The sequence below is a fragment of the Rissa tridactyla genome, chromosome 2 (genome assembly GCF_028500815.1).
Source record: "Rissa tridactyla isolate bRisTri1 chromosome 2, bRisTri1.patW.cur.20221130, whole genome shotgun sequence".
NCBI lineage: Eukaryota > Metazoa > Chordata > Aves > Charadriiformes > Laridae > Rissa > Rissa tridactyla.
The window spans coordinates 165,941,255-165,955,725 of NC_071467.1; the positions used below are offsets into that span (position 1 = coordinate 165,941,255).

The 14,471-nt window shown below is 45.1% G+C and overlaps 1 protein-coding gene across 1 annotated transcript in view; it reads right to left on the reverse strand.

Moving 5' to 3' along the window:
- Window positions 1–2,252: 2,252 nt before the first annotated feature.
- The window catches only part of SNAP47 (synaptosome associated protein 47), a 45,216-nt gene continuing 32,997 nt past the window's right edge, over window positions 2,253–14,471 (reverse strand). The window contains exon 5 of the mRNA XM_054191038.1: window positions 2,253–2,348. Within this exon, the coding sequence (XP_054047013.1) occupies window positions 2,271–2,348 (78 nt within the window). The 3' untranslated portion in view covers window positions 2,253–2,270. The remainder of the gene's footprint in view (window positions 2,349–14,471) is intronic.

Consider the following 14,471-nt stretch of genomic DNA (forward strand, 5'->3'; position numbering starts at 1 on the left):
AGTGCCAAGCTACACCGATAGCTTTGAACTGATGAGCTGCATAATTGATCTTGCTGCAGCACCCAATAAAACACAGGCTAATGCGCTGAGCCATGGTTTGATGGTGGAAGGCAGCAGCGTCCCTGGTGATTCTAAACCACCACAGCCCCGTGGCACAAAGCACCAAATCAATACAAGTGAACTGGCCTGGATCAAACATATTTGGGTGGGTTAACTCTACACAGGCTCATTCTTCCTTTTTTCTGGCACTTTGCAGTGGAGAAGTGACCCAAGGGCCAAGAGGCAGAGCAGGCTGTAGGTCGCAGCTGATTGCTAATGTAATGGTGCAATGGCCCAGGTTAGGAACCACCTAACCCAGGTCAATAGGTATTTCATAACCTGGATCAGCATCGTACTGCTCAGGCACCTGGCCATGAGAGATCCACTGGTAGCAACTGGAACCCCAGCCTTAGCTTCATGGTCTGACTTTTCTGCCCATGGTGAGCTCTGTGCTGTCAAGCTGCCTTGCTCCATCACTGCCTGAGCCAGCTGATATACATTTCCCGTTCTTGTGGCCGCAGCGTGGGATGTGGGTTGATGTTACACTGAATCTGGTGTAAATGGCTCCTGTGAGCAGCGACCATCTCCCTTCTTCTCCGGTTACGTGGCTTTGATACTCTCAGTTTTGATACTCCAGCAGTCGTGGAGCCACATGGTAAATCAGAGAAACTGGCAGATCAGACAGAAAACCGAGGCAGTTCACATCAGAACAGTTCATCGGTCGCATTCACCTCTTGGCTGTGCAATTAGTAGGTCCAGCACAAGGGAGAGAGAGAGGGACCATGTGGCTGGGGCTGCGGGTGGGAAGGAGCAGACCATTCCCTCCACTGCCAAATTAGGTGGGACGTGAAACCTCTGGTTGCACAATGGTTTAAATGGTCTAAGACCATGGGGATGCTTCTTTCCCTTTTCCCCTCTTAATTCTAGCGGCTTCCCCTTGCCAGCACTATCACTCAGGTGGTTGCAGGATGCTCTGGGTCAGATCCTTGATGTGGATGGGAGAGAATTTTTAATTTGTTTTATTTTTCTTGGCGAAGGTTGCAGTGGGGTCAGTTCCCTCCCACAACTAAGCAAAGAGCAGTGGTTGGGAGCTGCAGAGGGAGAGGAAGACCACTGATTTTACAAGCAGGACAGATGCAATCCCTTAAACCCTCTTGCCAAACTGTGCCTCAAGACACACACCAGCTGGGTTGCAGATAAGCAGATTTGAGGGGGGGGGTGTGTGCACAGAACCATCCAGCACAGCACCGAGACTGTCACAGCAAACCAACTGCCAAAGTACAAAGCATTTTGTAGCTTCAGGTGGGTCAAATGATATGTTTAAAGGAGCAAACAGAAGTAAAGTGGGTGGATTTGCAGCAGAGCTGCAATGTGGACGCAACAACCTTCAGCAGGGACCACTTGGGATGGCGGCTCCGTGTGGAAGCAGCGAGCAATGCACCCACTGCAGGGAGAAAACAGGGATGGTAGGACATGGTGTGAAGGAGCTCAAATCCTTGTATAATTGAGGCATGATAAGAAAAATGCTTCATTGTCTGTTGGCCCGTTTTGGACCAGGCTCCTTTCTTTACCCCCACCTTACATCTGTTGAAGGGCAGTTGGAGCACAGGACCTCTTGGTGCCATCTGCCAAGGTGGCACCACCTATTCAGCCTACCCTCCTCCAGTACCTCCACCACCCTGGCTGAACTGGACACCAGACTATTCGGGGAGTGGCCTCCCCTTGATTCAAGCTGAATTAGGTGAGATTAAATTTTGCATTTTTGTTTTTTTGGTCATTCAGACAAATATAATGATATTCTCATCTGTTTAGCTCCAACATTATTATGGGCTTTTCAATGGATTCCATATTGCGCCCTCAGTTATAACATTAAACCAGCCAGCTCCAAACCGCAGGATGATTGAAACATTCTGGTTAAGATGCATGTTCCAGCTCACGTCAAGCCAAGTTACTTTAAATATATCAAAATTCATGGGATGCATAAGGAATGCAGGTCAAACACAGCCACAGAGATCTGTGGCTGATAGGAGTGGCGTTCAAAGAATGCCACGGGGGGAGACAGTACCCATTCTTGCTTTGGGAATTTAAAATAAAATGAAATGAAATAAAATAAAATAAAATAAAATAAAATAAATTTAAAAAGATGGGAGGAGACAGATCTTAGTACATACAATAGATTTGAAGTTAGTCCAGGTTACCTGGAAGATCCTGGGCAAATATGTCTTTGACTCCTAAATTTGCCTTTCTGGAATATGACGACTCCATGACCTCCAAAATGATGTCTGAAGAACCTCAACACCCAGCAATGTCTGGAAGACAGAACCAAACAAGCCTACAGACCTGCAGGTGTCCATGAAGCAGCATAATAAGGGGATGCATTGCTTTCCCTTCCCAGTATCTTAAAAAGCCAAGGTCAGGAGAAAAACAGTATAATTTTGGACTGGAACCTACAGATCTAGGACCTTTGAAATTAGGATTACACAGACTGGGAGTATGACACCACAGGACATGTTTCCTGAATGACTGTTTTTTATTTAAAATTCCCCAGTCTGAAAATTGTTACTGAAATATATCTATTTTCCTTAACAGAAAACCTCAACCAACCAGTACTATGAAAGTGCTTCTTAAAATACTACAAGAAACACAGAGTTGTGTTTCATCACTGTTGAACAGGTCAACTTTGGGTGAATGAAGTCTTTGAAAAGAGTACCAAAACCCAAATGCCACCCAATATTTGGAAAATCATTCTGGATTTTTTTTGGAAACTCATTTATAATGAATGTTCTGATAGCACAGTTGTACATTTATTTTCAGGTCACACATTTGACTGTCAGGAGAGAACAAAATCAAATGATCAGGATAATTATGCGTTAGTTACACTGAAATAACTGAACAGTCTGGTTTTATGTCCTGTTGAGCTCTCCGTCACTCTGTGACTTGCTCTATTACAGCGTTTATTCTGATCAATCTGAGCATATACAATCCTTTGCAGCTTTGCTGGATTCATTCAAAGCATCAGAAGTGATTTTTTTGTCCAGTGTAAACAATAGTAAGGACCAGCTTCAACCCATTTGATGTAGTTTTAGTATTTCTGTAAACCCATAGTTTTTATTTTTTTAATAAGAGTGAGAAATTTAAAAGTGAGTGTAAATGTATATTGTGTTTGCAATAATAGCTGGGAATTAGTCTGAGTGTATTACATCAGCCTGAAATATTAATTTTTCAGAATTCTGAGCTCCCTTTTGACTTTGAGGCCAAGCCCTTGAAATGCCAAGTGCACTGAACTTTGACTAGATCTCCATCCTTTGGGGGACATTTGCACCATCTATCCTTTCTGCAGCGATGCTGAGCTCCTCCGTTTTAGTTCCAAAATCTGGTTCTGTAGTATTTAGATGTTCAGGGTCTGGTTATCTCATCTAAGATCTAGGTTTAGGGCTGTAGGCAACCTCTACTACTGTGTCCAGCTCTGGAACCCTCAGCACAAGAAGGACATGGAACAGGTCCAGAGGAGGCCACAAAGATGCTCAGAGGGTTGGAGCACCTCTTCTGTGAGGTCAGGCTGGGAGAGTTGGCGGTGTTCAGCCTGCAGAAGAGAAGGCTCCAGGGAGACCTCATAGCGGCTTTCCAGTACCTGAAGGGGGCCTACAGGGGAGATGGGGAGGGACTGTTTGCAAGGGCATGTAGTGATAGGACGAGGGGCAATAATTTTAAACTAGAGCAGGGGAGGTTTAGATTAGACATTAGGAAGTTCTTTCCTGTGAGGCTGGTGAGACACTGGAACATGTTGCCCAGAGAGGTGGTGGAGGCCCCATCCCTGAAGACATTCAAGGCCAGGCTTGATGAAGCTCTGAGCAATCTGATCTAGTTAAAGATGTCCCTGCTTACTGCAGGGGGTTTGGACTAGATGACCTTTAAAGGTCCCTTCCAACCCAACAAATTCTATGATTCTACGATTCTATGATTCTATGATTCTATTCTTCTGTAGTCAATGGGGAGAGACAGCTGTGACCAGAGGGCAAGTCTTCCCTCTACAAGGAAGGCTGAATTGTCCTCTGGAGCTGCTGATCTCTATCCGCTGACTATGGAATAACTCTAACGTGACCACAGCTATCATGTAGATGCCTCAAATATGTGGCATACAGCGAGGTGGGATGAACTCAGGTGTACGGCACAGTCATACACAATGTCAAGGACAGTTGCCCTTTCTGCAGAACCTGGCCCAGTAAGAACCCTTCAGGCTTGCAGGAAGAGCGAACACTTTTACTAAGAGCATGAATGAATACGTCTGGAGGTCTCAGAAAGTGATGCTGAAGCACCATCAGCCAGGCATTTCACCTCTTGCACTTTTTCACCTCTGGCTCCATGCTCTTGGCCTCCCATCTCCCCCCATCCCGCCCAGCTGCAGCCCACGGTTATGAAGTGATGGAAGAAAGCTGGTGTGGAAATTATTTTCTCATGTACCTGGAGACCAGCATAATTTCATATTACTAGCTAAAATTAAAATCCTATTATAATAAAAGTAACTGGAATCCCAAGGGGACAACATACCAAACATTAGCTGAAAACACCTTCCTGAGCTTGCAAAGAGAATCATAGGGGAGAATGGCATCTGTTACTAACATCTGAGTGCAAATTCCTTCCACCTGCCACGGGCAGAAAGTCAAAACCCCTTCATTTTCTGCCGAGCACTTGAGCCGTCTGTTGAAAAGACCCTGTAAACTTCATTAAATGGCTTTCCACTGTGGCCTGCGTGGATGCTGTTTCAGGCCCTGCCATCAGCCAGCGCCAAGGAGGCACCTGGGGATGCTGGGCCAGCTGACCAGTTTGCCTTTCCCGGCTAGTGTGGAAAATGATGGAATGGTTTCATTTCCTGAGCAAAAACTGCAACAGTTTGTATTCCTACAGATACGTTGAAGCAGGCTAGAAAATCACTTATCAGGGCAATTCATCCACTATAGGGAAAGCAAAGCTTGATGCAAAAGAAAAGAGATTAATGTAGTCTTTGGATAGCACCAGCAAGCTAAGAACATAAATACAACAATAAATCATCATATCAAGATCTTATCATGTCCCATGTCAACCACAAGCCTTAAAGCCAATTCTGAAGGTCAATGACGTTAGCTCCATGGGATGTGTGGGGAAACTGAGGCACACAATACTGGCTGCGGGTTGTCCAGCAAAGCTGGAAATACAGCCTGTATCTCTGAAGTCCTCCCGAAGCCCTTCTGAAGGCAAATAATCAAGAAAGCAGAGCAAATTCGTGTCTCTCAGCCTGATGCAGTGTGTACTCGGGCACAGTGCGGTTCTGCAAGACGAGTCCTTCTGCACAGCCATGCTGGATCACCCCCACAAATTTCTTTCACGTGCCCTGTTATTTTTTCTTCTCCTTGTTTTTGCTATTTAATTCCCAAACTTGGACTATCTCTTATGCAGATGTAGAGCACCCAAAGGAGCCCCTATCTCAGGTTCCCATGCCTGTTTCTGCTGGATGATGGAGGCTGTGAAAGGGAAGCGTTCAAGAAAGACTCCTAAAATCAATCAGGTAATCAGAGGTTAAAAAAAGCATCAATGGTGCCTTTGGTTGTGCTCTTCAGCTGGGACTTCAAGATCAGTGGCATCACTGTAAAAACTACCCAGGCTGCAGGTTGCCATCCCGTGCGTTATCTGTGCAGCAAACAAGCAGAATAGGTAACACAAAGAAAAAGTGATCCTTTCTCAGCTGGTCTTGTAGCTTCTCCCTGCCTCCAATGCCCTTGAAGAAAAACTGGGTGGCTGGTATTAAGCAGACAAAAGGTCCTGGGATCTTTTCCTCGGATCCTGCCCCGAGGGCTGGTAGGATTTGTTGGCAGGCAAATTCTGGCCACAGCTGCTGCCTCTGTATCGTGCAACGGGGAGAGCAGCAGCACCAAGTGGTACCAAGATTTTGGTGTGTATTTCTAGTCCTGAGCACTACACACATGTCCCTGAGCCAGTCCCAGACAGCAGGAAGGGGGGTCCAGGGCTGAACTACCTCTGGGGACCGTGTAAGCACGCCTGTACACTTAGGTTAGTCACCTGGCATAGTGACTAATCCACTGGGATGGAAGCAAGGAATTCATGTTTGGTCTGGCCACAACACTGCTGTATGCTGCTACACAAGCCATTGTACCACCTCGTCCCAACCTCGGTTTTCCATTTAGAATTCATTGACTGATATTGCTCAGAATCACAGAATGGTTGAGGTTGGAAGGGACCAATGAAGGTCACCTGGTTCAAGCCCCCTGCTCAGCACAGCCACCTAGAGCCAGTTGCCCAGGACCATGGCCAGATGGCTTTTGAGTATCTCCAAGGATGGAGACTCCACAACCTTCCTGGACAACCTGTGCCAAGTGCTTGGTCACCCCCACAGTGAAAAATTGTTTCCTGATATTCAGAAGGAACCTTCTGTCTTTCAGTTTATGCCCGTTGTCCCTGGTCCTCTCACTGGGCACCTCTAAAAAAGAGCCTGGCTTTGTCCTCTGCACCCTCCCTTCAGGTATTTATATATATTAGTAAGATCTCCCCGGTCCTTTCAAAATCTTTGTAGTCCCTTACTGGACTTTCTCCAGTATGTCCATGTCTCTGGCACCGAGGAGCCCAGAACTGGACACAGCAGTCCAGCTATGCCCTCACCAGCACTGAGTAGAAGATCAACTCCCTCGACCTGCTGGCAATGCTTTGCCTAACACAGCTGAGGATACCATTCACCTTCTTTGCCACAAGGGCACATTGCTGGCTCATGTTCAACTTGGAGTCCACCAGGACCCCCAGGTCCTTTTCTGCCAAGCTGCTTTCCAGCTGGGCGTCCCCCAGCATGTCCTGGTGCCTGGGGTTGTTCCTCCCCAGGGGGAGGACTTTGCACTTCTCCTTGTTGAAGAAAAGCTGTAGATGCCCCATCCATGGAAGTGTTCAAGATCAGGCTGGATGGGGCTTGGAGCAACCTGGTCTAGTGGGAGGTGTCCCTGCCCATGGCAGGGGGTTTGGAACTAGATGATCTTTAACGTCCCTTCCAACCCAAACCATTAGATGATTCTATGAGGTTCCTGTCAACCCTCCAGGCTATTGAGGTCCCTCTGTGTGGCAACATGACTCTCTGGAGTATCATCCACTCCTGCCAGCTTGGTGTCATCTGCAGGCTTGCTGAGGGTACGCTCTGCCCCAGCATCTCGACGATCAATGAAGATTTTAAATAGGACTGGACCCAGTATTGACCCATGGGGTACACTGCTAGTCACTGGCCTTCTACTAGATTTTGTGCCACTGATGACCACCTTCTGGGCCTGGCCTTTCAGCCAGTTTTCAGTCCACCTCACTGTCTTCTCATCCAGCCCATTTACTTGCTCTAAAAACTCCATGATGTGACATTTATGGAAAGTGCTATATAAAAGCCAGACATTGTTATTAAATCTCACCCTCAGTCAGCAAAACACTTAAACATGTGCTTAAGATTTAGGGTAAGCCTAAAGCGCGTTGGGACTCAAATGCCTGATTAAGTGTTGTGCTGAAGCGAGAGGAATTGCTGATCAGTGGTAACACGCTCCTGGGTCACCTATTGCACTTCATGCTTTTACGTTAACGAAGTGCAACGTGGAACAAAGCTGGATTTCATTGCACAGATGCTCTGCAGCAGGGACTTGGCTCTGAAGTGCCCACCTGTAGTCCAATCCTAAAATCACCGCTGTCCTCCTCAGCAGGGAGATCTTCATAGAATCACAGAATCATTTAGGTTGGAAGAGACCTTTAAGATCATCAAGTCCAATCATTGACCTAACGCTGCCAAAACCACCACTAAACCAGATCCCGCAGCACCACGTCTACCCGTCTTTTAAATACCTCCAGGGATGGTGATTCCACCACTAAAGGACAGGGCAAGTACAACTCCTCCTGCTGCAATAGTCAGGGGTGACCCCAAAGAGCAAGGAGAAAGCCAACCTCAGACAGGTAAAAAGTCCTCTAAGCTTTAAAGGAGGCTCCGAGTTCTTTGGAGGAGGTGCTCCCCATCAATTTATTATGGGAGGAGCACAGGACCATCAGCTTCCTAACTTTGAGAAGCTCTTGGAGTTACAGAAGTAGCAGAAAAATCCTAATTTTAAAAGAAATCAATGCCTAAAACTTGCCTTTTTGGTCTTGAAAAGTTTGTAATGGTCTTCTGAAGCCAAAGCTTCTCCGCAACCTCAAAAATTGCAAAAAAATCAGATTCTCACTTAATGACCAAAATTTGGGAGCTGAAGTTTGAAGGGAAAAATTAAATTGCATGGTATTTAGAATCATAAAATCATAGAATGGTTTGGGTTGGAAGGGACTTTAAAGATCATCTCATTCCAACCCCCCTGCCATGGGCAGGGACACTTTCCACTAGACCAGGTTGCTCAAAGCCCCATCCAGCCTGGCCTGGAACACCTCCAGGCATTGGGCAACCACAACACATTTGTGGTAAAATTGACAGATTTGAGAACACAGTAACTCGCACAGCCTGAAAAATTTTACAGTTGGATGGTGTAGAAGTCTCTTGCTGATAATAACTTCTAAAACGTCTGTTCTTGCTAAGGATTATTTCTAAAATAGTCTGTATTGTGAGCTGATCCATTTTATGCTTTCATTCGAACAGCATGCTGCTTTAATTTATATTTTTATGAATGCATAAACCAAATATCTCGGTGTACTTATATAAGGATGTGAGTCCCACTGAACAAAATACCTGAGCACTCCACAATCTTCCAGAATTTATCATCTGGGAAAGGGCAGTCCAGGCTCTGGCACATCAGTCAAAGACTGATTTTATTTTGTTGCTTTGGGTTTTTTAATCCATTCATTTGAATATCTGTTTGAACTCGTATTTGTTTTTGAGATCCTGAGCAATTCCCTACAATGAAATCAGACAACCAGGGTCTGGTCGTGTAAATCAGTGTGAAGGGTTTGACCCCAAAGCATTAAAAAAAACCCTGGCCTTTAATGATAAAGGTGGCAACAAGTTAAATTGAAGTGCTTTAATGCAAATTCACCTTTACACCAAATAAGAAGAGTTGCCCTGAACAGCTGAAGAAATGAAAGCAAAAGAGGAATTTTTACATTAAATTTTGGCCCACTTTTATATATGTGTGTGTCTCAAAAAAGAAAGAAATTCAATAAATAAACGCATGGAAGCATTTGACGGTGCCATTACTTAGTGAGGGCTATGGAGACAGCAGGTTGACTTCGCACCCTGCCTCACACAGAGGATGTAGCAGTTTGCTCTTTCTAAAATGCTTCATTCTAGGTTTCAAGATGGAAATGCTCCATTTCTGTAACATAAAACAACATAAAACAACGTAAAACAATGTAAAACAACGTAAACCAATGTAAAATAACGTAAAATAAAACAAAATAAAACAAAGAAAAATAAAACAAAGAAAAATAAAATAAAATAAAATAAAATAAAACAAAATATTTCTACAAATGTGTTGTTGTGGTTGCCTCATCCCTGGAGGTGTTCAAGGCCAGGTTGGACGGGGCTTTGAGCAACCTGGTCTAGTGGGAGGTGTCCCTGCCCAGGGCAGGGGGGGTGGAAGTAGATGATCTTTAAAGTCCCTTCCAACCCAAACCATTCTATGATTCTTTGACATGCAGCTCCAAGGTAGTTGTACGTCCTTGCTTATCCCATCAAATGCAAATGTTTTAGTCTTCATCAAGAGGCATAAATGTAAAAACAACATTTACCACAGGGTAAGAATATAAAAATGGACGATGAGAGCAGGTGACCTGTTGAGAGCTCACAGCGTAACACCCCCAGCGAGCTCCTTGCCTTGCTTTACCACCAGGCTGCAAGATCTGTCTCTTTCCTTTCAGGAGGAAGAAGGGGAAACTAGACAGAAAAATGTGGCATGAAACCTGGGGTCCGATTGTCATTTATTTCCAGCCACAGCGCAGCAGGAAAAGGCTGGAACCTATCAAGTAGTTCACAATTGAACTGGATCCAGTTGTCAAGCTGAACACTTGATGTGTATGGAAAAAAAAAATTCAAAATATCACTTCTCGCAGTTAGGAAAGCGTAGAGATACATTCATTATAAATGCAGTCTCCTGAAAAGCTTGCATTCAGACAGCATGCTGATTAGCAAGTAGTAAGAGATCTATTACATTTAAAGTCAGTCGAGCACGACCAAGGAACAGAAGGAGAACGGTTCTTGTGGTCTATGGGGTGGGATATGGGTTTTCTGACCAGGATGATGATGCTCCACTTCTGGTTGGCATTGATACGCTGGAGGATTACCAATGAGAGAGATGGAAATACTGGCTTGGCCAAGAGCAACCAGAGTTAGGCAGCTTCATGTGAAACCTCTCATTCCTGCAAGTCCTCTGAAACCACAGACAGGAGAAAAGGTGACCAAGAGGTTTGGTGCATCCATCATCACTTGATGACACTTTGATACCTCGATTCTCTCTTCCTATAAAACATCTGAGCATCCCTGAGGAGAAAGACTTGAGGGTGTTGGTGGATGAGAAGCTCAACGTGAGCCCGCAACGTGTGCTCACAGCCCAGAAAGCCAACCACATCCTGGGCTGCATCAAAAGAAGCATGGCCAGCAGGGCAAGGGAGGGGATTCTGCCCCTCTACTTAGCTCTTGTGAGACCCCACCTGGAGTACTGTGTCCAGCTTTGGAGATCTCAGCACAGGAACGACACAGACCTGTTGGAACAAGTCCAGAGGAGGGCCATGAAGATGATCAGAGGGGTGAAGACAGGCTGAGAGAGTTGGGGTTGTTCAGCCTGGAGAAGAGAAGGCTCCAGGGAGACCTTATAGAGGCCTTCCAGTACCTAAAGGGGCCTATAGGAGAGATGGGGAGGGACGCTTGATCAGAGAGTGTAGAGACAGAATAAAGGGCAATAGTTTTAAACTGAAAAAGGCAAGTTTTAGATTAGATATCAGGACGAAATTCTTTGCTGTGAGGGTGGTGAGACACTGGCCCAGGTTGCCCAGGGAAGTTGTGGATGCCCCATCCCTGGAGGTGTTCAAGGCCAGGTTGGACAGGGCTTGGAGCAACCTGGTCTAGTTGCACAAAAAGTCGCCCTCCCAGGGCAGGGGGGCTGGAACTAGATGATCTTTAAAGTCCCTTCCAACCCAAACCATTCTATGATTCTATGATCATTTCCAGTTCAGAATTGTTTTAGCTAAAAGCTTGGAAAACAGTCATACTAGAAGTCATGCCGTCTATTTCAAATATGAATTTTGAGGCCTTACTGTGGTACATACCAATTTCTATACCTGTTACCACCTCTGTACAATGCAGGGAGTGATTTTTACACAACTTTCTGAATGCTGTGAGATGACTTAAAGCTGATACAGCCTCCGGTATTCACCATGCTACATATCCACCACGCCCAGTCAAAAACTCAGCCCAAACCCTGTGTTAAATCCGCATGATTAATACAGTGTATTAGGGAAAAAAGTGCAAGCCTGTGGTGTGGTTTGCTTCTTACGCAGAATTTACAAGGAAAAGAATGGAGGCCAGCCCAAGAGGTTCATTTCCTAAAGGAGAATTCAAGACCTGGAAACCATTTCATCGAACACAAATTCCTTTCCCAGCCTCCGGCATTGAGCAGCTTGGCAGTAGAGGAAGGGCTGAATGGAGATGCCGTCATGGAAGGGAGCCCTTGGCATTGCTGCATCCCTGCCATTACCCTCTCCCGTCTCTCTTTGTGTCCTTAACGGCTGTAAACAACATTCGCTGCCGCACAAAAAACCACGTGCAGTATGGAAGAAATCAGAACGTTTCCGAGCAGGTCTGTCTTTCTCAAAAGAACTAAAGTAGTCCTTGCAGATGTTCTGCACTCAAGCGTAACTGAAATACAAGCTCGTTGTCTGAGCTAGAAGCAAAATGGGAAGCAGCAAGCACTTTACAAGCCTACGATAAACACTACACAATGATGAAAAGCCTTATGAGCCTCACCGAGTGTTAGAAGATGGTCCTGCTCCCAACCCTATGCTTCAAAGGCTTAAGTGCAGTTTGTGGCTTAGTCATGTCTTAGTGAGATGCCGGAACACATTGCCCAGAGAAGCTGTGGCTGCCCCATCCCTGGAGGGGTTCAAAGCCAGGCTGGATGGGGCTCTGAGCAACCTGGTCTAGTGGGAGGTGTCCCTGCCCAGGGCAGGGGGGTTGGAACTAGATGGCCTTTAAGGTCCCTTCCAATCTAAACCATTCTATGATTCTACATACCAGGAGCTGCATCAGGCCGGTATAGTGAAGTTGCACCACCTGCTACAAGCCAATAGTTTCTGATACCATCATCCGCTTGGCTCTCTTCACCTCTTATTCCCCCCCAGCCTGAATGATCCAGGATCTAATTAACCTCTTAGGAAACAATCAAAAAATGCCATAATCTTGAATTCCTTCATTTTGGTGTTAACCCTTCTGCTGCCAAACTCTAAAAGAGTTAAAAGCCACTGGTTTAAAATTAAACCACATGACAGAAGCCAAGTTGGACTTTTACACCATTAAGCAAACACTTTTCCACTTCAAACAGGGGGCAGCTTGAATCCAGGGGGCTTGTTTTGTCTTCGGCGTGCCCTGGCTCGCACACAGCTGTAATTACCGTGAGGAGGCAAAATCCTCACCAGCAACAGCTCGGGCTCGCTGGGCTGGGATGAGCAAGCGCGTGACTGGTGGGCAAAGCCCGAGCCAGCATGTTTCCCACCAGGTCCATGATGGACAGCCCAAAGCTGCCCCATTAGGAGCCTGGTGCCAAGCTGCAAGTCGCAAACCCATGAGCCCAGGGCGGTAGGTGAGTCAAATGCTGTTTACTCTGCAAAGCCCAGCTCTTAAACATATGACTAGGACCATTACAAAATTATTTTTCCCTCCACCAGGCTGAGGTTTGACATTGCTCACACGCACAGCAAGCAGAAAGAAGGGATACTGCTGCCATGGTTTGTCGTATTAAAAAGTATTAAAAATAAATACAGCAAATTTCTCTCCCAAACACTCTTCTCAGAGGCGGGCTGAAACACTCACAAGCAGCTTTGCTCCGTTTCCTTCGGTGAAGAGCACAGCAGCGGTTTCAAAGCACTGGCTTCAGAAACACAGCCAGCTATTATGAGGCTTGGGTTAAATTAATTAACGGCCTGAAAAAAAAAGCTCCTTACAACACTTGGCTGAGGACTGCAAAGTGCCACGTTTATTACCAGTGTTTCACTGGTTCCACAGGAGACATTCCATTCAAACTGCCATACAGAAATACATTTAAGCTCCAGCCCTTTCAGACTCACTCATCACTGCCACGGACACACACCTACCATACCATACAGCACAATCTAGTTCTGTTTTGCAGGAGCTGAAAAGCTTTCCCAATTAAAACCTTTTTCTTTTTTAGCTTAGAATTTTTTTTTTATTGGTTATTTTCTTATGTCTCTTAAAGCCTCCCACCTGTCACATTATAGTAAAAGACCTGCAAAGAACTAACAAACTGTGCATCTAAAAGGCAAAAGTTAGCCTAAAAGTATGTCTCTCAGCCCCATGTAGATAATGTCAGCGAAGAATGGAGCACAAGAATATTGTTTGGCAGGTGTTACCTGTAGCATCGTCCCCCACGGAGCATCGGTCCAGATCTGCGACACTATTTGGATAACAACGGCATTTGGGTTGAAGGTAGAAGGAAACATGGGAGGTTCTAAGCATGACATTAAATTCTGTTCCATAGTATGACGAGGGGATGGCATAGAGGATTTTTTACTGCAACTTCTCGGCCAAGTAAATACAAGAGAGAAGATCGCTATTCCAAGATATTTAATAAGAAGAAATTACAGATTGAAAGTCCTCTGGGCACGTGAAATTCAGCCAATGCACAGCTCTAGAACGGGTCACTTCTTACAAACAATATTACAATTTATTTATTTTTTTTGCTTTAGCATGGACATGTCAGACTACACAAACCACAAAATACTGAATCAGATGCAACAGCTTGTGCTAAAACCCACAATAATAAAAATATGGCACAAAAAATGTTAAATTAAATGACGTGTAACTAGTAGTTACTTTTGGCAATCCTGGTTCGCACGAATTCAGTTCAGAGATTGGTTCCCAGTCAGCACCAGGTTCAGTTAACATACCATTCTGTGCAAAGTACCCTTTTAAATTCATGAAATAATTAGTTGTGTAAACGTATCTTCCTTTCACAGTAAAACGACAACGATTTGGGTATCGGAAACAAACGAGAGAACCCCAGACAATATTTTATTTCACAGTACATAGTGTATGTATATATAATCACCATATTCAGCAAGTAGGTAAAGTGCATGCCAGTAACAACTTGGACTGTAAATTAAGACTTTGAAGTGCAGAAGTACATTTTACTCCAATACTAACAAACTAATATGAAGTAATACAAAACAAGGTAGAGTAAGATCTTGAAAACAACATCCTCTACGTGATTTACTGTGTC